The sequence below is a fragment of the Gymnodraco acuticeps genome, unplaced genomic scaffold (assembly GCF_902827175.1).
Source record: "Gymnodraco acuticeps unplaced genomic scaffold, fGymAcu1.1, whole genome shotgun sequence".
NCBI lineage: Eukaryota > Metazoa > Chordata > Actinopteri > Perciformes > Bathydraconidae > Gymnodraco > Gymnodraco acuticeps.
Window position 1 is genome coordinate 507822 of NW_022990743.1, and position 22079 is coordinate 529900.

The 22079-nt window shown below is 40.1% G+C and overlaps 1 protein-coding gene across 5 annotated transcripts; it reads right to left on the reverse strand.

The window, feature by feature from the left end:
- Positions 1–5797: 5797 nt before the first annotated feature.
- Positions 5798–20925, reverse strand: xirp1 (xin actin binding repeat containing 1). Of its 5 annotated transcripts, XM_034232069.1 has the most exons (9): positions 20859–20925; positions 19762–19906; positions 19490–19544; positions 19098–19394; positions 18287–18365; positions 14675–14826; positions 14453–14494; positions 8551–13011; positions 7851–8123 (listed from the first exon to the last, which is right to left on the reverse strand). In XM_034232069.1, exons 2-9 carry the CDS (start codon positions 19884–19886, stop codon positions 8121–8123), a joined length of 5214 nt encoding a protein of 1737 aa, XP_034087960.1. In that variant the 5' UTR covers positions 19887–19906; positions 20859–20925; the 3' UTR covers positions 7851–8120. The 5 variants fall into 5 exon arrangements, with proteins under 5 accessions (XP_034087955.1, XP_034087956.1, XP_034087958.1 ...); XM_034232064.1 differs by having other exon boundaries at positions 5798–13011; positions 20859–20915; XM_034232065.1 differs by lacking the exons at positions 18287–18365; positions 19098–19394; positions 19490–19544; positions 19762–19906; positions 20859–20925 and adding exons at positions 13134–13243; positions 16653–16905 and having other exon boundaries at positions 5798–13011.
- Positions 20926–22079: the final 1154 nt, after the last annotated feature.

A 22079-nucleotide genomic window follows, 5' to 3' on the forward strand; every position in this document is an offset into this window, starting at 1 on the left:
GGTCCCGACACTAAGAGATTGTGTTTCTATTGTCTTGACCCTGGTCATTTAGTGGCGGAGTGTGTGGCTTGGAAGCAGCAGGTGGCAGCTTCCAAGCATTCAATAGTATGCTTGTGAACTATGTAATGAGTGTTGTTGGTAACTGTGACCAAACACTTGTTTGGTTTTATGGGGGGAAGTGTTACGTGCCGTAGTGTTTGTGTGGTCGGGTGTGTGTTTTTCTCTCTCTCCCTCTGACTCCCCAGGTGCAGCCTGATTGTCCCCAGGTGCAGCCTGATTGTCCCCAGGTGCAGCCTCTCCCCAGGTGCTCCTAATTCCTAATCAGGGCCTCCATATAGGACCGGAGGAAGACTGCAGTGGGCTCTCCTTTTTTCCTCCTCTGGCTGCATGTGTGCAGACCTGTGTCTTGCCGATTGATAGGAGGGGAGCTCCGTGATATATATTGATGCTGTATTATTCTGTGCAAGTTGGCTGGTGAGCCCGTGTTCCTGTTGTGTTCATTAAACGACTTGTTCGTTACTCAGAGATCGGTTTTCTCTCCTTTTGTCGAGCTTGGTCATCCTTGTGTGTTGTTACTTCCCTTTGTACCCCCTAGATTTAGAAGGGAACGTAACACCAATGATTTCACAGAAACATATGTCCCCCAAATGTTTGTTTTAGAGTGTACTTTAGAGTGGTTCTTATTGTGCAGTTAGGCTAAATATTCATGTACATTGTTTCTAAGCTGTTTTAGCTTACACAAAGTAATATAACCGACATTAAAGGGGACCTATCATGCAAAAAGCACTTTTTGATGTCTTTTATACATACATATGTGTCTCCGGTGTGTCAGGGAACTCACAAAGTGTCAGAAAATAAAACCCTCTCTCTTTTCCTCCATACCCACATCTCTAAAAACAGGGGTATTTAGAACATGATTATTTTTTATTTGGAGTCTAAACCTTACATATAAAAATTGTAAAAGGTTACAATTACATTCATTTCTACGGTATTTTACACATTTGATCATAAGATCAAACATCACAATCATCTTTTATTAAACGTCACAGTGCCTTCTCATTAAAATTACAGATTAAAAAATATATTGTTTGTGGTGTGAGTGACAATTGTACAAAATAAATGCAATATCATTTTTCTTTGTTATTTGAAGGAAATTAATAGGTTAAAGATATAGCGTATATCCTGCCAGAATAATCTAGAAAAAGTGATGCAATATATGCTGAATATCAAAAGGTAACAACACCCTTGAAATCTTGCTTATTAACATTTTTTATCTTGTTTGTTTAATCTTAAAAATATTATTTTCTCCAGTGCAGATATCAGGTAAAACTGCTGGTAAAATCTACGATTCTGTAATGTGTTAAAAAGTTACATTTATAAAGTGCTGGTGCTTGGAATGTGTTACCTTTAGGCAGAGTAAGGCAACGTGTGTCACCCTATTTGAAAGAAAGTTATGTAGATAGCACGTGGTAAATGATTTACATTGATCGTACGGATTCATCGTACAATCCCTTCTAACACAGTTCACAATCAACATATTTTAAGTTTAGCTTATGGAAACTTATACAAAAATACTATGATTGGTCCATTTACTTTGACAGCACAAACACCACCGTTTAGAGTGCCAACTAACTGCTAGAATGCAAGCATATTTTCCAAAATGCAAAGAATTACTGCTTTTAAAGCCTCATAAAAGAAATGTTGCCATGGAGTTTATTATGAACTATATGACATGCTGTTACATTTAATTAAGCTTCAAGAGGTCAACAAACCAAACGCCCTTGGAGTTGGGGAATTTTATTACGGATTAATCATTTAAAGATACATTCAGAACACAGCATTTCATTTTTAGAATATTTGACTTTCTTGAGTGTATACAGACATTTTCCAATCAATTTATACTTCTTTACTAACTTTATTTTATAAACTATTCATTCATTTGAAATCATTTTGAAATATATTTATTCAGCAAAATGTACATCCTTTGTTTCCTTGAAAGTTAACTTTGAAAAAAAAATCATATCCATGTCATAAAATATATTGAATTGGCAGCTGTAGTGTAAAGACACATACTGTATTAACAATTACATGTATGTTGCATATCTACTTTGATAAAAATGTCTAAATTAAATTGTAAACAAACCCAACATAAGCTGTTTTGTGTGGAATCAAAAAGTGTACATACATTAATTTATTACATATTCCAACTTTGTGTGTTACATCATGTACCGCATTCACGCTTTACCCGAGCAAATCATCCATCCAGTTACTATTTGCTTTCTGCTGTTTGCTCAGTGCTGCTGTTGTCAGACACTAAGAGACTGTCCACAAATAAATTCACATCACTGGGCTCAGACACTGCCAGCAGCTTTGGTTCTGATGCGAATATGTCATCAGCAAAAAGACCTGTAGGAGCTGAAGGAGGGGCGACAGAAGCCGAATCTGAACCAAACCAATCGTAAAGTGAGTTAGAAGTAGCTGGGGTGGATGGCAGCACTGTCAACACATCACTGCTTCCAAATATGTCATCTGGAAAGGCAGTCGGTTGGTTTGAAGAACTATCTGCTCCTCCTTGATGAGGCATATTAACAGTAGGTGGCTGAGTGAACAGAGCGTTGTTTGAACTGAATATGTCAAAGTCTGCCTCCTGATCTTCTCTCTGGCTGTTTGTAGTGAAATGACTTTGATCCTCTTCTTGGTTCACAGGTGCTGAAGCTGGGACGATCAGTTGATCTGTAAGGCCAAGGATCAGGTCATTCTGAGGCAGTATTGGGTGATTGTCAAGCAGGCTGAAAGTATCAGTGAGAGCAACTTCCAGCAAAGCTGTGTCACTCAAAGAAGATACAAAGGCATCACTGGTGATGTTGACAAGATCAAAAAGATTAGGGGAATCGGTCGCAAGTTCCTGGTTGAGATTAAGGATCACTCCATCGCCTCTTACGCCTTCGTCGAGCAGTTCATTTGATCTTTGAGCAGATTCCTCAGTATTTACCTGAATTACCAATGCATCAACCGGTGCTGAACTGATACTGTCCCCAAAAAAGTCATAATTGAATGGAGCATCACCTTTTTTCCCTGGTAATGACTGTTTGATTGACTCCTCCGATGCTAGGCTTACTGATTCTACTGTATGATGGAGATCTTTAGACTCAGTTTCAGGGTAGGTTACAGACATGCTTTGTAAATGTAATTCCTGATCATTAGTTTGCTCTGGAGCTGTTAGGTCCTCTACTGTTTCACTTGTTGAAGTCGACGGCTCTATTGATTTGCTTCCAGCCTCATTTAGGTTACTCTCCGTTGTGTTTTGCTCAGGAAAATCTGACTTTTCCTTCAAAAGATCTCCAGGCTCTTGTTCTTGAAGTGGTTCTTCAGACATGCCGCCCTCCTTTTGCTTTTCTTCTGTAAGGACTTCCCTTAACTCCTCTCTCTTTTTGTCATCATCAGTAGTTTTGTCATTTCTTTCATTTCGCACAGCTAATTTTGTGGGATCCTCAGCTTTCTCAGAAGATGACTGAAAAAGTCTTCCTAAGAGTCCACCACTAGGTTTGACATCTGTTTTTTTGGCCTCTTTTGGTTCAACTTTGTTTGTTTTGTCACTTCCACCTGAGGTGAAGAGCTTTGACATAGGACTCTTTCCTTTCGACCAGGATCCCAGTCTCACTTTTGTCTTTTCAGTCTGTTTTGAAAAACCTTTCAGAGAATTTGTTCTTGCAACAGGCGTCTTTGGAATACTTCCAGTTTCTTGGTCATTGCCTGACTCCATCTTTTGAATTTGCTCTGTATTCCCCTTAAGGCTGGCCTCCTGTCCACTCATAAGTCCTGCTGGGCTTTGCAGAGTTATTGGACTTTCTGAATCACATGGGTTTTCTGGATTGACTTGGCACATCTCAGATGGCTCTTTGTGTTTCAAAACTTCTTGAGCTGAATTAAAAGTTTCAGTGAAACTCTGAGAATCAAGTGGTTCCTCAACCTTGTCTACAACTCCATTCAAAACAGTTGTATCAGTCTCTGGGATCTCTTGACTGCTCTCCACTTTAACATCAGGCTCTTGGTTTGATGTATTCTGTGTTATTCCATGGCTGTTATATTCATGGCTTTCAAAGTACACCTCACTGTGGCTCTGTTCTTTGCTCAACTCAAATGACAAATGGTGTAAGTTACTATTATCCCCTACATATTGGATATCCTCATATTCATCCACTTTGTTCTGTTCTGTTTGGTCTGGAAGATGCATACTATGGCCTTCACATTTGGCTCCAGTGGTCAGTTGCAAGGACAGGTCATACTGAGCAACATCAACATTTGAAGCAAACCGTACAGACTTCTTAGCTTTATTTGGATAAACATCTGGTCTGGAAGACGTTGGATTGAAGTTTGTTTTGGAGGTCAGTGCCACATTTTTCTGTGCAGTTTTCATGTTTGTCACAGTGCTACCCTTTTCTTTGTGGGGTGAAGAAAAGTTGAGCACTCTCGGAGAGATGCTGTCATTGGTTTGATCACTCCTGGATTTTGTTTTCCCTGGAGGAAACTTCTCAGCTGAGTTATGACCAGTTGTTTTAGATCGTTCCTTGACTCCTGAAATGATGGAACTTGACAGTGCCTTTGCTTTATCATGTATTTCCCCACCATGGTTGATCTTTAATTGGTTGTTGTCACTTTTTTGTTGCTCTGAAGTAAGTGCTTTGCCAATGTCAGATGTCTTGTTTTTTACATATGATAACTGTGCTGGATTAACTCCAGGTCTCTTCTTCTCTGGTGGCCAGCTTCTTTTCAGTTTGCCATTAACATCAGCACTGCTATTACATCCTATGTCTCTTGCAGACCTTTTCACACTATCAGTGGATTCTCTGGAGTCATTGGACATGTTTGAACTGTTTTTTTTTATTTTAGGAGTGGGCCGATTGTCTGTCTCTTCTATTTCTTTATTTTTCTGAAGCCAGCGGTCTTTGTGTTGCTTATGCCCAAATCCCTCATCATAATTTCCTGATCTTTTAAAAAGCTGTTGGTAGTGAGCAATGCAGTAGCACTCCCCATAAAGAGAAGAATAGTTGTGGATGCTGCAATAAAGTAAAACAATGCATTTTTAATATAAAACTAAACTTTAATTTAGATATTGTTTTATTTGTCATGATTTGTTATTCATTATATCTGTTAATCAGCTGTGAATTATTTCAATTCATTGGAGATTTGCAATAATCAAAATGTCATTTTTAAATCCTCTTAAAATGTGTTTTTCCATTAACATTAGAATTTACATTCTAGTGATTTATATTATTGATTGTGGTGAATGTCTTTTTGATTTGAGTCCTTTTACTTTGAAAAATATCTCACCTGAGCTTCTTCTTACAGTGTTTACAGCAGAAACAGTTGTTGTGTAGGATAAGTTTATTGGCCACCATTTTTTCCATTGGATAGACAGGTGTCAAACAGGCAGAGCATGTATCCTTGGCAGGTGACCCGAACTATGGTGATAAAACAAATTCAGTTCAAGGTATGTAAAACATTTCATTAAAGCCTTTCTGTCTATTGTAATGATTTGATAATGTCAATGATAATGTCGTTTAAAAATATGTGTTGTTAAGCAGCGAAATATGAGGGCAGTATGAATGTTATTTTCTAACTCTGCCAAAAAGCAAAGTGTATTTCCCAACATTTTGAACTTTTCTTTTAAGTAAACTTAATTATTTCTAAAGCTAGCGTCATTAAGATGTATAAGGAAGTGAACATTTTGTGATATGATGATTTTCTATATCTAATAAACTTTGAGTTTTAAAGAACAATAATTAGAGACCAGTCATTTTCACAATCACATATTTTAAAATCGTTTTTATTTGACAATTTACACAACAGAATATACAGCATCAACTATGCTTAGCTTTAATACAAGAACTTAACACTTTACCATGTGGTTACAGTATAAAATCTATAAAACAAATTTGTATTAAATGTCAACATTTCCATAATTTAATAATATCAATTTTATGACCGACAAAACCTTTTCAGAAATTGTAATAAATACACAAATGAATAAACTGCTTTCCTAAAATGTAATTCAGGAAACTCTTTTTGTCCTAATTAGAGCTTTTCTTTTGGTTGGCTAAATGTTACAAACACAGTCCCTTCATTGTTAGCAGTGCTCAACACTTTCTCTTCAAAAGGGCGAGCAGATCTTCGAATTAATGGGGATGTCATGACTTCGTATTTTGTTGGATTCCCCACTACTTCAAACAGTGCCGATGGTTTGCTTTCAGACTGTTTGGTGACAAATGTGGAAGTCACAGATGAAACAAATACATTGCCAAAGCCATCGGTCTCTTCGTATGTTTCACTGACTGTCTTTGTACCAACTATTCCTGCGGGTTGCTCTGGAACAGTTTTCACCTCGAGCACACTGACCTTGCGTTGTGCCGGGCCGTGACCATTCTTTAACGGTACAGCAAACTCATGTCCACGATCGCTATTTGCGTTATGACAACTTTCAGAATCACCCTTTGGTTTAAATGTTGACATAGGTGGCTTTGGTTGTTCGACAGGCTTTCTGGCAGCTGAGTGAATTGAGATGAATGATGGGGAAGACTGGGATGAGGACTGTCTGATGAGTGGCCTGTTGTGGACTTGTCTGCGCACTTCTTGTTTGGAACGATTTGAGTCCGAGTAGGTTTGCATATTCCCCACAGATGCCTCTTTGATTTCACTTGATTTGACCTTGCTTGAGCCAATGCTGATTTTCCTGATGTTGTTGGCAGGATGAAAGCTTTGCTCAGTTTTTAAAGATTCATCAAATAGTCCTGACAACCCTGCGATGTCAGCCTCAGATTTCAGGTTGGAAACGGAGTACAAAGCCTTTTTAATGGTCTCTTCAATGTCAATAAGTTTTGCTAATGTTTCTTCCTTCAGATTCATTATTTCCTTGCTTGCCTTTTCCAGATCTTCAAATGCTGTCTCAACTGAGGAGATGCTTTCTAGATCATCATCCTGTGTCTCTACTTCAACCTTCTTTTCTCCAGTTTTACTTTGTTTTGCATTTCCACCTTGTGTAACCATCCACGCAGGGACAGTCTCATATAACGTCTCTCCCTCCATCTCTTGCACTTGAGAAAGGATTCCTTTGAGTTCCTCTCGTTTCCTCAAATTTTCAAAGATTTCACTAGCCGCTTTCTCATTTCCCTTCATGATCTCTTCCTTGTGGACAGAAAGCCTTTGTCGTCTTTGGTCGTCTGTCTCCCTTCCTTTCTTTTCTCTTAAAACAACTTTATCTTCAATTTTGTGTGGCTTTTCGTTTTGCAGTACGTGGCATGTCTTGGTCTTTGATGTTTGCTGCGCGTCATCAGTGTTGCGTTCATCTTTGGGATGTGATTGGTGTTGCTGAGCTGTGGTATTGTTGGTTTGCTTATGGTCACTATCACTATCATGTATCACTCTTACTCTCTTCGACAACAAAGGGACTCTATTCTCTTGAGTCTCACTCTTTTTTCTTTCGAAGTTATGTAGAGCAGCCTGCAAGCTCATGTTCATTTCATGTTTACCTTCTTCTGCATAATTCTTCATGCACATTTGTATCTCCTCAGCTGCATTGATTTTCTGTATTACATTTCTGTCCATCTCCATTTCAGTGCTGTTCAACCTCACGACGAGGCCTTCTGATTTGCTTCCTGTAAGTATTTTCTTTTGCTTCTTATTTTCCTGAACCTTTGAGTGGGTTGGTAGACTTTCTTGTATTTTATTTGAGTCATGGAATGCTTCAATACAGTTTTGGTGTGATGTTTCATGTAAGGCCTCTTTACTGGTTTGACCATGTGTTATGTTTTCCAAAAGTTTATCTGGACAAGGCTTGGGAAAGCTTTTATTTGGTTTTGGAAAGATGTCTGCGCGTTCTATGTTGTCTGTAATGGTGCAAGGGACGTTGGGAGCAGCTAAAATATTCTCATCTTCTACAACTACAGATTTGATCCATTGTGGCTTTGGTGGTAAAGCTGGCTTCTGCTCCTGCAGTTTCTCACTTGTCTTTTGAGGGAGTGGAGGTGGAGCTTCACACACAGAGCTGGAGGATCTAGAGTTTCCATTTGCTACAGGGTGGGTCGTTGAATTCTGTGTTGTTAGCGATGGTTGTCCTTCACAGGTTACTGAAATTGAAGGAGACAGTTTTGTGTCAGATGGAGGCACAGACACCACAACACACTGCTGGTGAACAGTCTTGCTCCTCCCTGAACAAGCCTTTCCTGAATTCCTGTATATCATTGCAGCTTTATAGTCTCCTTTGGATACATTTACACTAGACTTCTCAAGAGATTGCAGAGCAAATTGGACATTACCTCTTACAATATCTTCTTTATCTAGTAGCTTCAGCTCTGTTGCTGCACTCTGCAGAGACCTAATAGCTGCCCTCACATCTCCTCTGAATTCTTCTGTCTCATTTTCTGTTGTCTGAACATTAGGCTCACAACCTACAAAAGGTGGCAGTGATTCTGGTGCACATTTACTGATTATAACTGCACTTTGTTGACAAGCCTCAAAGGAAACATGGCTTTCCTGATCTTTCTCAACACTGACCTTTGGATAAGTCTTGGTTTGCTGGCTTCTGGAGGTAGACGAACATGCAGATTGCATCACTGTGGAGGAGCTTTCCTCTTGTGCTGTGACATTCAGGTTGTATATTTTTCCAGGGACAATGACTTCACGCTCCAGATGCAGGCTTTGCTGCTTAGCGAACTCAAGAGACTTTTTGGCTGCTTTCACATCTCCGGCTAGAATAACTTCTTTTTGGGCTTGACGTCCTTCTATTTCAGGACCTGACAAGTTCATGTCATAGATAGTTCCAGGTTTAACAATCTCCCGCTCCACACACATGCTCTGTTTCTTTGCACGTTCTAATGACTGCATTGTTGCCTTGATGTCGCCAGCCACAATGTCCTCTTTTTCCACCACGGCATGTTGCATCAAAGCAAGTTGTTGCTTTGCTGATAAGATATCCCCAGGGATTATTTCTTCTTTTGGATGGTAGTTTTCAACACCGAGAGGGCACTCCGTCAAAAACACTTTTTTGGTGTTCTTTACATCCCCTGGCAAAACATCAGAAATGGTTCGTTCCACCTGCTCTTTTTGTTGACAGAGGTTTCTCATTGCTTCCTTTACATCCCCCTGAACTATTTCAAGGGGCTCCTCAGACAGATGGCAGTGATCAACTTCATCTCCTATTGCCTCAGTGTGAAGACTTTTCAGATAGTTCAGATCTCCTTTCTCAATGCAACTTTTGTACAGATTGACATTTCCCTTTTCATTTTCATCCACCCTACACGACACTGCAGTCCTCTGACTATTGGCCGTAGCTAATAGATTTCCGATCGTAGACCTAACGTCTCCCTTCTCAATAACGTGACTCTCAGTTTTGGTTTCAGAATTGCAGATGAGTGAATAAACTGACATCTCTGCTTGCCCCCCTGCAGTCTCTTGCATGATGATTCCATTTTTCAAATCCTTATCTTCGGAAAGGAATTCATCGATCATCTGGACAATGTTTTGTATTCTTGTATCCCTCTCGAGGTTGATAGTTGTGGATGAGTGGTAGACTGGAAGTTCTACGACTGTGGTATTCACTTTACCCTTCTCCACTTCTCTAAGAAGACTAACTTGGGGCTTCAGAGTTGGTTTGAGCAGAAGCTGTGACATGATGTTCCTGATGTTACCACCAACAACCTCTTCTTTCTGGATTTGCACACCTTTATTGCTTTCAAGCTGATATTTTGCCATGTTAACATTTCTGCTTTCATTTGCTTCTATTATGATGCCACTTGAATGAACAAAAGTCATTTGGTAAAGATAGGACAGGGTGTCAGCAATACTGTTGGCAGTGATTTTGTCCAGTGGAGTTGTCTCGAAGAGCCAGGTTGTGCACTTAACATCAGATTTTGGCATTTCCTCCTCAGTACCTTGCACTGAAGTATCCTCAGGCTCCTTGATCTTGTCCAGTGGCTGTGATTCAAACAGCCACGTGCAGCGTTTAACATCCCCTTTCTGGCTGTCTTCCCTGTGTACTGCTTGTACTGGACCTTGCTCCTGAAGTTCTCCTTTCAGACTGTCAATGGTTTGATTCTCAAAGAGCCAGGTGGAGGTTCTGACATCGCCCTGCTGGACGTCAGTGACACTAACCATTCGCGTGAACTTCTGGCATGACTTCTCAGATTCAAATATCTCTTTATTTAGCTGCACATTATTGCTCCCAAAGTCTTCAATAACCCTCACAGAGGGCTCATCTCGGCTGGTAAGTGAGTCCAAAGGTTGTGTCTCAAACTTCCATCTTGCGGATTTGACATCTCCTTTCTTGACATCTTCTTGTGTAACAGCTCGGATCACGTAAACCTCCTTCTCTGCCTTGATAGCGTCAAGGGGTTTTGTCTCAAACATCCACCTTGCTCCTCTTACATCACCACTCATTACCTCCTCTTTTTTCACAGTTGTTACTTCATGAAACTGGCCTTCTTTGTCCCTGATCGCATACAGTGGCAGGGACTCAAACAGCATGGTGCTTGACTTCACATCAACATTGCTTGGAGGCTCTTCCGCAGAGTCGGACATCAGTTCAAGGGGTTGGTTGTGGATTTTGTCCAGTGAGGAGGTTTCAAATATAAACCTTTTGTTCTGTACATCCCCACCTTCTACAGTGCTGACTCTCCGAATGCTTCCATCCTCATTGTCCTCATTCATCTGGTTCATTGGACAGTTTTCAAACATCCAAGTACATTTGTGTACAGAACCTTTTTCGAGGTGTTCATCTTGGTTCTGTTCATTCGATGTCACCATTACTGATCCTATTTCATCAATGGACTGGGATTCAAACAGTTCTTTGACTCGTGAGACATCTCCAGACTGAAAGTTGACCTGGCTGACACGTCTCTCATTGTGCTCAGAATTTGCATCCTTTCTAATGCTATCCAACGGTTCAGTTTCAAACACATGTTTGACTGTTTGAACACCAACTTCAGATTTAACAGAATCCTTTATGGTGTTGCATAGTTTCAAGTTGTACTCTTCGCCATCTTTAATGCTTTCTAGAGGCTGTGATTCAAAAAGCCAAGTAATGGACTTGACGTTGGTTTTGTCAATGGCTTCTTTAGCATTTACTTGTTCAGCTTTGTCATACAAAATGTCCATTGGTTGGGTCTCAAATAACCAAGTACATTTCTTGACATCACCTTTTCGAGGTTCCTCTTCTCCAGATGCATCCTGCTCTTTCTGGTTGAACTTAGAATGGATCCCATCTATTGTTTGGGTTTCAAAAAGCCACTTCGCCATATTGACATCGGCCATCATATCTTCCTGTCTGGTGATGCCTTTTATCACCTCTACATTTCCTTTTCCCTCTGCAAGCTTGTCTAAAGGCTTGGTCTCAAACATCCATTTATAGTTTTGGACCTTCCCTTTGATTAATTCTTCTCTGCTTACTGTCGTGACTGTATGGAGGTTTCCAGAGCTGTCCTTTATTGCATACAAAGGTGTTGTCTCAAACATTGCTTTGTTATCTTTTACGTTTCCCGCTGCAATAGATTTTTCCTCCTCAATTATTTCTTCATCAGAATGAGCAATTTTGCTCAGAGGAATTGTTTCAAAAAGATTTTTGAATCCCTTCACATCGCCCTTTTCAATCTCTTGTTCCTTGGATTGGGTGTTCTTTTGAGTACTACATCCCTCAAACATCTGTTTTTTGCCTTTGACTTCACCTTGTTCTTCAGCTGAAAGAGTAACTTTCTTCAAACGGCCAACTTCGTAGCTATCATTAAGGGTCTCCATGGGTTGAGTTTCAAACAGCCACATAGAAGTCTTGACATCACCTGCAATCATTTCTTCTTTTTCCAAAGGCTTTTCTTCAGAATCTCCTTTCAGCGCTGCCAAGGGCTGCATCTCAAAGAGCTTCCTCTTGCTTAGGACATCGGCCTCTCCTGTGCTTTCATCCACCGTTCCTTCAAACATGTCTTCGCCAATGACCTCTTGTATTGTGTCAAATGACTGAGTTTCAAACATCCACCTCTTCTGATCAACTCCTCCTCGATTTCCCTCTTCCAGAGATATACCCCGAATTATTTTAACCCCATCAGTTCCCTTATTAATGAGACCCAATGGCTGGGTTTCAAAAAGCCAGCGGGCAGTGCTGATGTTGCTGCTGTTGATCTCCTCCCTGCAGATGGATTTAATCTCATGCATATTGCCTCTGTTGTCTTTGATGGCACAGCAAGGTTCTGCCTGGAAGAGTTTGACAGTCTTCTGGACATCTCCTTTTTGCTCCTGAAGCTCAGATCTCAATTTTAGGAAGCTATAGTCTTCTATGGAGTTGCAGCGTCCCAAGGTACTCAATGGTTTAGACTCAAAAAGCAGCCGTGCCCCTGTCACGTCTCCTGGCTGGATTGAATCTTTTAGCACTGCTTCGACCAGTTCACCTTCTTCTCTTTTTAATTTATTTAGAGAATCTAAGGGTTGGGACTCAAACAGCCACGTTGATGTTCTAACATCACCTCTGACAGAAGTCTGTCTTTTAGCAGACATTTGTTGGGTGCTGTCAATGTGCTCAAACATGGAGGAGGTGCCCCTGACGTTTCCACCTGTTAACTCCTCATCATCCAGCAGCTTCTTGGTTTCATGAGGATGATCCCCAATATTGTCCAGAGTCCAGTTCTCAAAGATCCACCTCATGGACTGCACTTCACATTGATAAGCTGCATCCGCTGCCTGAGTGTTTTCTTGCTGCACTGCCTTCATTATCTCATCGTCATCTACGTCATCAAGACTTGCCCTTAGGTCTGGGTGTATGTGTTTGAAGAGCCTCTTTAGCTCACTCTTCTGCCGTTGTTGTTGGATCGAGGAAAAGCTTTCTTTGGGTGGAGGCGGAGGGAGATTACTGAAGGCGGAAGGCCCTTCATAGTCAATGGGTCTAGGTGGTACGGGAGGAGGTGGTGGGAGAGGCAGGTTGTCTTCATCATGAGCTGATTGGGAAACTGTGATTTTCCTGGCTGGTTCAGCCATCTTTAAATGAAAGACAGATGGGAGTAAAATGGTCAGGTTTCAGTAATCAAACAGATTATTTTTTAAGATATGTGCAAATATGAGAATGACATGCATTTTAACAAAGTGAAGCCATACTTTACCTTTGTCTTGCTCACTTGATGTGTTTCACAGCAAACCATCCTCTGTCACACCAGGCTTCAACACTTCATAGCTGTTAGTAAGCGGACATCACACAGGCACCCAGTCTATACTGTAAGGGCACTAAGTTACATTAGTAACTAAATGTCTGCCTTGACTAATATAATTCTTGAATAATATTTATTTTAGCCACTAAATGCTCCACCATATTCACTAGCTGGTTGCTCATTTTGTTTGTTCGGTGCGAAACAGATACTGTACAGTGGGCTTTTAGAGCTTTCTTAAAGAAATGTGCCGTCGGCTGCCGAAAAAAAAACACACTGGCGAGAAGAGTGCAACTGAATCAAAATAGTAAATTGGGTCTTCAAAACCCAAACTATGAGCTATAGGGTACACTTAGAGTTGGGTTATAGATACTTGTGGGTTTTTCAACATGAGCAGCAGCTTTAAGAATGTTCATATTATGTGTGGGAATTATTTGTATTTTTTTATTTTTAATCCAGTGAGTATGGAAACATTAGAAAATGTGTTACTGTCCAAAAATGGTAATTATTATTTCGGTATTTTACTGCGGTATTCTTCCATAGTAATTTATCAAGATTGAATATGTTACACTTATTTGTGTAGCACGTTGAGATTTAGAATATTTAGTTTTAGAAGAAATCTAAAAAATCTAAATACTAATGTTGGTCTGCTATTGGTGTTAACAAAAGGTAGAAAAACCGGAAAAACATTACGTGTCATTGTCTGTTTTTAAGGGAAAATAAATTGTTAATGAACAAAAAGCAGTTAAGTTGTATTGAATGGCTTTTTCCTAACTCATGCCATTATATGATATTATTATGTTGCTTCTTAAAGGTGGGGTAGGTAAGTTTGAGAAACCGGCTCGAGATACACTTTTTGTTATATTCCATGGAATGCTCTTAACATCCCGATAGCAATGAATATCTTAAGTGCTTTGACAAAAAATCCATTAAAAAAATTCATCTGTGGAAGCCGTAATACTGTAAAAAGCACGACCAATCATTTTAGCCGGCCCGGCTAAAATAACTGGATGGCCTACCTACCTGCCTGTCAGCCTTCCATCTGTGCACAAACTTATCTCGTGTGGCAGATTTTTTCCAGCTGTGTATTTTCAAATTCTAGCGCACTCAAGCTGGTTTCTCCAAAATTACCTACCCCACCTTTAAGTTGTTGAAAGTTGATCAAAGGATAACTGTGTTTTGGTTATTTTCAAGCAAAATAAGAGTCATTTTCACAGCACACATATTAGCAGCACCCTCACACTGCAGTAGAGAAAGGTGAGTGAACTATACAGTACCTTGCTGTTTTTAGCTCTTGTTCCTGAAGTACTGACAATTTCCTATTGAACAGAAAAAAAGAGTAATTTTGATCAGCATATGAGTTAGTTCATTTATTTTATGTAAAAGTTGTTGCAGTGCTTCACGTGTGCTTTCATTGGGGCTGAGCATTGTGGTTATTCTCTATTGAAGCCCTTGACCTCCGTGTGTGGGGAGGAATGAGAGGCATTTCAGGAACTCACTGGCTGTGCTGAGCCTCCTGTGGAGTCGATAGCTGCTGCTCTTGACAGATAGAGAGCTGATCTGTCTCTCACCGAGGAGGAAGTAGATATCCTGTGTCTGCTTTGTCTTGTTGGCGTCTCCCCTTTAGTCAGTGATGGACTATATTTATCCTCTGCAAAATCAATAAACAAATAATTAAAATATAAGATACCATGTTAAGTAAAATAACCTTGGGAAAGTATCTGTCCTGCTTGTTTAGATGTGTTGACACGTTTTCCAGAACAAGTGTGAAGTGTGTATAGTGCCAGCGACAAGTTTAATGATAACAATGTGTGGGTGTATTTTTAGTGGTGGAGGGAGCTATCTTATCACTGTTACAACTCACTGTTAACTTGTGGCAAACAGTAAACAGCATCCAGTGATTTTGAGTAGCTTGGCGGACTTATGAGTTAAATGTGACATTGTAACAAACAAATGCTTTTACGAAGATTTTGAACCCATAGGGGACATGACAAATAGGCCCACACAGCCAGCCTGCTGCCTGCCAAAACAGCAACTGCTAGCTCAGCTGGAGTGACACGGATTGTTTTCACATTGTTTGTGTGAGCTCTCTGCCATCAAACCATCAACACCTGACCAAAGGAATGTGCCTGCCTGACCCCATGAAAAACATGGAAAATACCTACGAAGCTTGATGTGTGTTAGTTCACCTGGTTGTTTTACTCTGTGGTAAAGAATATGGTAGGTATGTTGAATTCAGAAAGTATTTCAACAACAACAGCACTGCAAACAATATGACCAGAGGTCAGCCCAGAGTGCTGCTCAGGCCATCCGGCTGTGACTAATGTTCAGATTTGAACACACCTCCCCTTTTCAAACGCTAAGCCCCAACAGGACAAAAGGATGGAACAGCAAGCTGGCGACTCTCACGAGTCCGGACTTAAACTATTTTCATAGATGGGTGAGCAGACAGAATGAGCGCCATGCGTGCCCAGTTAAAGTCCTAACCCAATCAGCTGAGAGGTCAACTTATCATTACTCATACACTGGCATCAATATCTGCCGAAAATACAACGTCCAGTTGTTACCAATCAAAGTGACTTCTTTGACGTCTAACACCTTTCTCCGTGATTCCCAACCTGACATCTCTTTGATCTGATTCTCCAGGAATGAAGAGGAGCTATTAGCGGCACAGCAATGTAGGGGGTGTTTTGGGCCGCTGGCAGCTGTACAAATGGTGGTGAAATGCAGTTGCTATTTGTTCTTCACTTCCACCACCTTCACCACCGTCAGCTGTTGGCGATTGTAGCCACATTCACAGACTGTAATGAAAACCTGCGTGCCAAAAGGCGGCTCATACAGGAGGGCCCCACACAGCACATCGCACCACTGTGTGTTACACCTGATAATGCAACATTATATTGAATTTCCTTATTACTTTTATGGCAGATATGCTGCTTCTCATTGTATAGTTCACCCTGACTGATGATAGAAAGAAGGAAAGCTGACAACTGCAAGTTCCTGTTGTCTGACCTCCCATTCCAAGCATTTCTAAGGAAAAGGGCTGGAAATATATAGCCACTCAAGACTAAATGAAGATGCCAGCAATGCACTTACAATACATCAATCTGTGACCTTATTTAGCTCTGATATCACTTATAAGGAAATCACCATAAACAATAAGTATTCAGAATGCCAAAGGCGTTTTAAAATCAAATTTGGTAACTGTAATTAATTTAATTTAAGCTTTTACCCTTTTAATGAATCTGTTAAAAGTAAATGTTCCTCAGTGACCTATCATCAACAGACAATATTCAACTTAAACTTAATCTTGTCAATGAACTGAAAAAACATGAAGAGCATCCACCACACTCCATATTTTTCCCAGACCAACAACATCCGACAGAACAAAGCTTTCTCCGTCACTATTATACAGTATATTTCACATTAGCAACACAATCACTCAGTTTCAATCAAGTCAATACTCATGATACTCACTAAAATACTATCCAGCGTGGTTCTGTGTCTCTTCCCTGTATCTCTGGGTGAGCTGGATAACTCTTAAGGCCCTGTTATATGTGATACAGCCGGTCTCCTCTCTGCTTGTCGCTTCACTCTGACCAAACTCTTTCTAGTCCTGTGGTCTAGGTGACAGCTGATTTTTATCAGAGACCACTGCCCCACTGAAAGACTTGGGCTATTTTGGGAGGGAGTGCTGGCGGCTGCTGCAACTCGGCTGAGTCAATCGCCTCTGTTAGTCACTGAGGGACTGGGACACCCCTCCGCCTCCCATTCCCATAGCTACATCGTCACCCACTATAACGGGAACGGGGTGGGACCTGCAGTATGTCTGTCGGAGGGCATTTTGGGAGCAACATAATAAATAAACACAGTAAAAGTCCCTTTTTTGTAAAGTTGTTCACTAATAAGACAGCTGAAGACATATTAGTATTGTCACATATATGCTACTAGATTATTCTAGTGGCCTTCTAATCTTCTAATGGTCAAAATGGTCAAGCTTTGTCCCTCAATGAAGACATTTCTAGTTAAATATGTTTGCATACATTTTGGAAGAGATGTGTTTTTTTGGTTTTATTTTTGAAGTTTATTTGAAACCTAAGCTCCTATAATAAGACTATCATGAACAGTTTAGACAAGTACTGACAGTCAGACCCTTATTGACCAAAACGTCCCCAATGAAACCATCTAATACCACCATTTTCGATCCCAAAGCAATTACAGCTCTAAACAATAATTTCTGTTATATCAGGCTTTCAATTGAGAGCAAAGGATTAAAAATGTAACTGTTTATTATTATTAAATACTTTCCTTCTAGATCGAGCCATTTTTTTCAGAGTTTGTCATACGTGCTATTTTCATGGTTTCTGGTTCAAGATATCAAATGAAATCAATGTTGTTTATGTTGCTAGTCAATGGCTGACATTTAAATAGGACTAATAATAGAAAATAGTATATATAATTTTTCAAAAATATGTTGCTAACTTCTTTAAAGTGAAGCAGAAGGGTCAGTGAACTATGTGTCTTATTCACGCCAGACTCATCTCAGGGTCAAAGCGTCAACTACCGTACGCTGTCTGATATCAGTTGCTTGACACGGATAGGCATGGCTCCGAGGGCCAAGGTCTGCGTCACGGTCGGAGCCATCAGCAACAGCCTCACTCTATCTTAAGCCCAACGCATAGTTATGCCTTTACACTGCTGCATCCTCGTCTTTATTTAGCTGTTTTCCTTCAACCCCCAGGGCCAAAGAACATAGTGGTCAGTGTTTACCCAACTCTGTCAGGGTTTGTATTGTGACACTTTCAAAACACAAGGAGCTGATCCTGGCATTTTTACTCTGGTAACTTATCCCAGATTCATTGGATATACCTGACATTTGGGAATGCTAAAACACTGTTTTTGACACACGGATTAATAACACAAATGTTTACTCGCCCATAGATCAGAGAAGGCAGTCTTACTTTTCAAAACGTTTTCAATAGTGCTGTAAGGTGAGGAGGACGCACTGTGGCACCAGAATACAACAGTGATGTCATGCCTTTGAGGGAACCACCGACCCTGTATGCCCTGTCAGATCTCAGACTATCCTGAAATGAAGCACCGCTGCTCACCATGCGAGTGTCTCGATGCTCTGGCAGAAGACTCTGGGAGTCCGTTCATGGCCTTCCCTCCTTCCACCTGGTCAGCTCTCTGTGAATAAACAACATATAGTGAGGTTAGGGAATTGGGCCTGTTAAGATCTGAACCAATTACAGCTTAATGTAAAAGTTTGATATTTTGGAGAAGTAACGTTTGTTCGCTTTCTTGTTTAATATGGATATCAATACAACTGTGTCTCCCTGTTTAATATCTCTACTGGTTTCAAAGGGTGAGATTGTATAGAGGTCTATAAGTAAATGACCCGACTTCTCCCCTTGATTTAAAACCCTTTTTTAAATCACTGGTTGCTAGTCGTCTAATGGTGTCAGTAGGTAAAATAGAGGATAAAGGAGGATATGTTTTATAGCGTGGATATATTGTAATTGACGGTGTTGTTCGGTTTGTGTGGTTGTGTCAGTGTATTTTATTTGTATTTTAACCCTTTCACAGTGTGTTTTCAGTTCATGAGAGTTCAAAATGTCTTCAATGTCCATTTAAAAAAAGGGGACAATGGACAAATTGCCAAATTCCAGGTTTGAAAAGTAGTCCACAAACGAATCCAGTCTTAATGCTAAGCTAAGCTAAGCTAAGCTAAGCTTTCTAGCTTTTAGTGTACATACATGAGAGTGGTATCCATCTACACATTTCACTCTTAGAAAGAGAGCTAATAAGAAAATGTCCATAATGTTTCACTATTTGACGCTTTGACATAGGATCTAATCTAAAGGATAATATTACTTCAGTCAATTCAGTGAAACCTGATATTAAACTAAACTCACACACCTGATTGGTTGCATCCTTTAAGGAGGTGTTGGGACTTCTCCAGTCCTGCAGAGGGCAGTCTCTCTCTGTTTTACTGCCAGTGTTGAGCCGGGGGCTGCTGGTGAAGCTTTTATGAAGGCCAGCCTTGGACTCAAACAGGGCGCACAGAGCTCTGGTACCTGAAGGCTCCCTCTGAGGGAGGAAGTCCATGGAGCAGCTCCTGGACAGATTAGAGCTTCTTCCAGACCCGCAAAAGGCCAAATTCTCCACTCCAGTGTCCAGCCTCCTCAATCCACCGTCAACACAGCTTTCTGACATCTGAAAGCAGCATTTTATTTGTATGTGATTTCTGGCAATGTTTTATTGGTTGTTACATTTATCGCTCGTAATGAGTAAATACAAATGTGTATTACCTGGAGTTTATGATCCTCCTTTGCAATACTGCTCAGGTCAGCACAGCTTTGGTAACTGTTTAAACACATTTATTGACACGTGTTACAGTGTCTCTTTTGATTTGAATCCAAGAATCAGCTGTTGTGAGCAGTAAAAGTGAATGAAAATGTCTATGTGACACTTGACTTTCATCCCTTAGTCAGTGGCTACCAGAAGAGAACTGTACCAGAAAGCCCCCAATGTGTGAAGATGAAGCAGTATTTATAAACCAGGTATATTGTGCGACACTTACTGTTGCACCAGCTGAGTGACAGACTTCCTGTCCCAGCGGGTGAGAGCTGGCATGACCCATGACCTCTCCTGAACCCCAGAGAGGCTCTTCAGGGACTGGGTCCTCCTCAGGCCAAATCCTGCCATAGCAATCCCTCTCACAGCAGCTACAACAAGAGGATGTTACAGTGATGATGTGTGAAAATAAATACCTGAAGTGCCTAACTATTGTACAGTGGAAATGTTCATGAACCAAAAAGCTCTGGACAAAAACATACAAATACTGTTTCAAATAATGTTCAGTTATGAAGTTGTCCATTATTTTTGGGTCTTTAAATACATTACATATAGAAAAAGAAATGTATACCTTAGATCTTATTATTATTATTATTTTAGGCATTAATAGCCTACAATACATTTTCATGCCTGTTAAAAATGTAGAAATGCACTGAAACCACAGCTAATTGATCTTAACCCATTTGCACTACTGACCGTACACAATACCTTTTTAGGCTACGGCTTAATAATAATTTCAACTACTATATTTGATGAACAGTAATACTTTATTGAATTTTAGTCTATTTTGTATCATACAGAGCTCAGTAATTTAATTTGTACAATAATTAAAAAATGCATACCGTCCTGTATTTTGAAACAGTCAATACAAATTAAGTAAATAGCAGGCTGTTTGTAGGTAATGTACAAGTATTCATGTAATACATGTTAATAATATCTGTATGAGAAATAAAGAAAAATATCAATTAGTGATCGATTTGATCTGGACAAACATGATTACTATTAAAAGGCCAAAATTCTTGAATTCACTTTTTGGACATTTTGACTATCATTCAATTATACAGCTGACTTAACTTCATTATTATATAACAGATTGTTCCACTGACAGTCATATGACTCTCTGTTAATGTTTATGTACTTTCCAAGAAAGAGGACGCCATCAGATCAAAACCAAAAATACAAGTTCTACATTTGAAGGAGAACTATATTCAAATGTATACTCTATTAACTCGCACATATAGCAGAATACAGTTGCAATATTGCCATTGTGAATAATGTTATGCTGTTTCCTGTGAGAAATCAAAAGAATATTCAACCCCGTACCTGCAGAGAAGGAGCAGAAGTCAGCTGTGCATCTCGGTCACTTGTGGTTTAGAGCATCTCTCACAAGACACAGCAATATCTAGTGGCCAAAGTCCTTCAACACCTTGTGATTCAAAGCTTCCGGATCTGCTACCATAACATCACCTGATGCATTTCTCTGAAACACCAATACGACCCAAGTTTTATTATGCAGGGCATGTCATAAAACTACATATTTTTTCTAGTTAGGTATTTAAATACTAGTGAATTGTGATGACAGTCTGATGCATTGAGTAACCAGAGCGCAGACCTGTGGGATCTCCCAGCTGCTCGGGCAGATGTCAGCGCTCGGATGCCTTGCATAGCCGCTCTGTTACTGTATCGCATGCCAGCAGCACTTTATCTGCCCCTCACATGCTTCTCATAGCCACTTTATTAGACAGAAGAAGTCACACTCATTTACCTCACACACTGCTTCTCCTGAATGTGCTTAAACAGATGATAATGTGTTAAGTTGCTACTGTTTTTCTGCCAATATAGCATATCCAGGGCACAAGAAAATACCTTTGGCAGCATGTTTATTAAAGTCCACTGTTGCGGGGGAGATTTACAACCCTACAAAACTGTTGGTGCATGAATGACATTTACCAGTAAGTAAGAGAGAACTTTTTATATATTTTTTTCAGGAAACATGAAGTAATCATGAACTGTTTTAAGATTCGCTGGGTCTATCAGTTTACAATGCAAACATAACACTATGAAATCAAAGAATCTGAGAACTCTCAGATACACATATTTAAATATTGGTTTGAGACTGATCTGGCAAGAGTTTAAAATGCCCAAACTGATTGTTACTTCTGGCCGCCAGCATACCGGAGACAGGGAGAACAGGCTACCTTGGTTAGCCAATTCTTTATTACGCGAAAATGTGGTACTAGAGTGGGAACCTCCACAGATGTGGTATTAAGTAATTTGCCAGAAGTTTATAATTATAATTGTTTGTCTATCTGTAGACATGTTTTGTCAGAGTGATAGTGTCACAACCGTGAAAGATGCTGCAAGGGGGGCAAAGGGTTTAATGCCTCACTACTTAACCTTACTTGCCTGCCAGTAGCTTTGCCGATATCTGTGTTGATAGGTAATAGATTAAGAGCGGTGAATCATAGAAACAGGAAGCGCTCAAACGTTTGTGTGAGTGTATCTAATTTAGCAGTGATTCCATGTCAGCCACAGCTTGTTACA

Excerpts from the sequence above, each read along its gene's own strand:
- xirp1 (XM_034232064.1), bottom strand. The coding sequence starts at position 19,886 with ATGGCAGGATTTGGCCTGAGGAGGACCCAGTCCCTGAAGAGCCTCTCT. Across the intron at positions 19,395-19,489 it reads AGGAGGATCATAAACTCCAG|ATGTCAGAAAGCTGTGTTGA; the intron begins GTAATACACATT and ends TGCTGCTTTCAG. Across the intron at positions 18,366-19,097 it reads TAAAGGATGCAACCAATCAG|AGAGCTGACCAGGTGGAAGG; the intron begins GTGTGTGAGTTT and ends GTTTATTCACAG.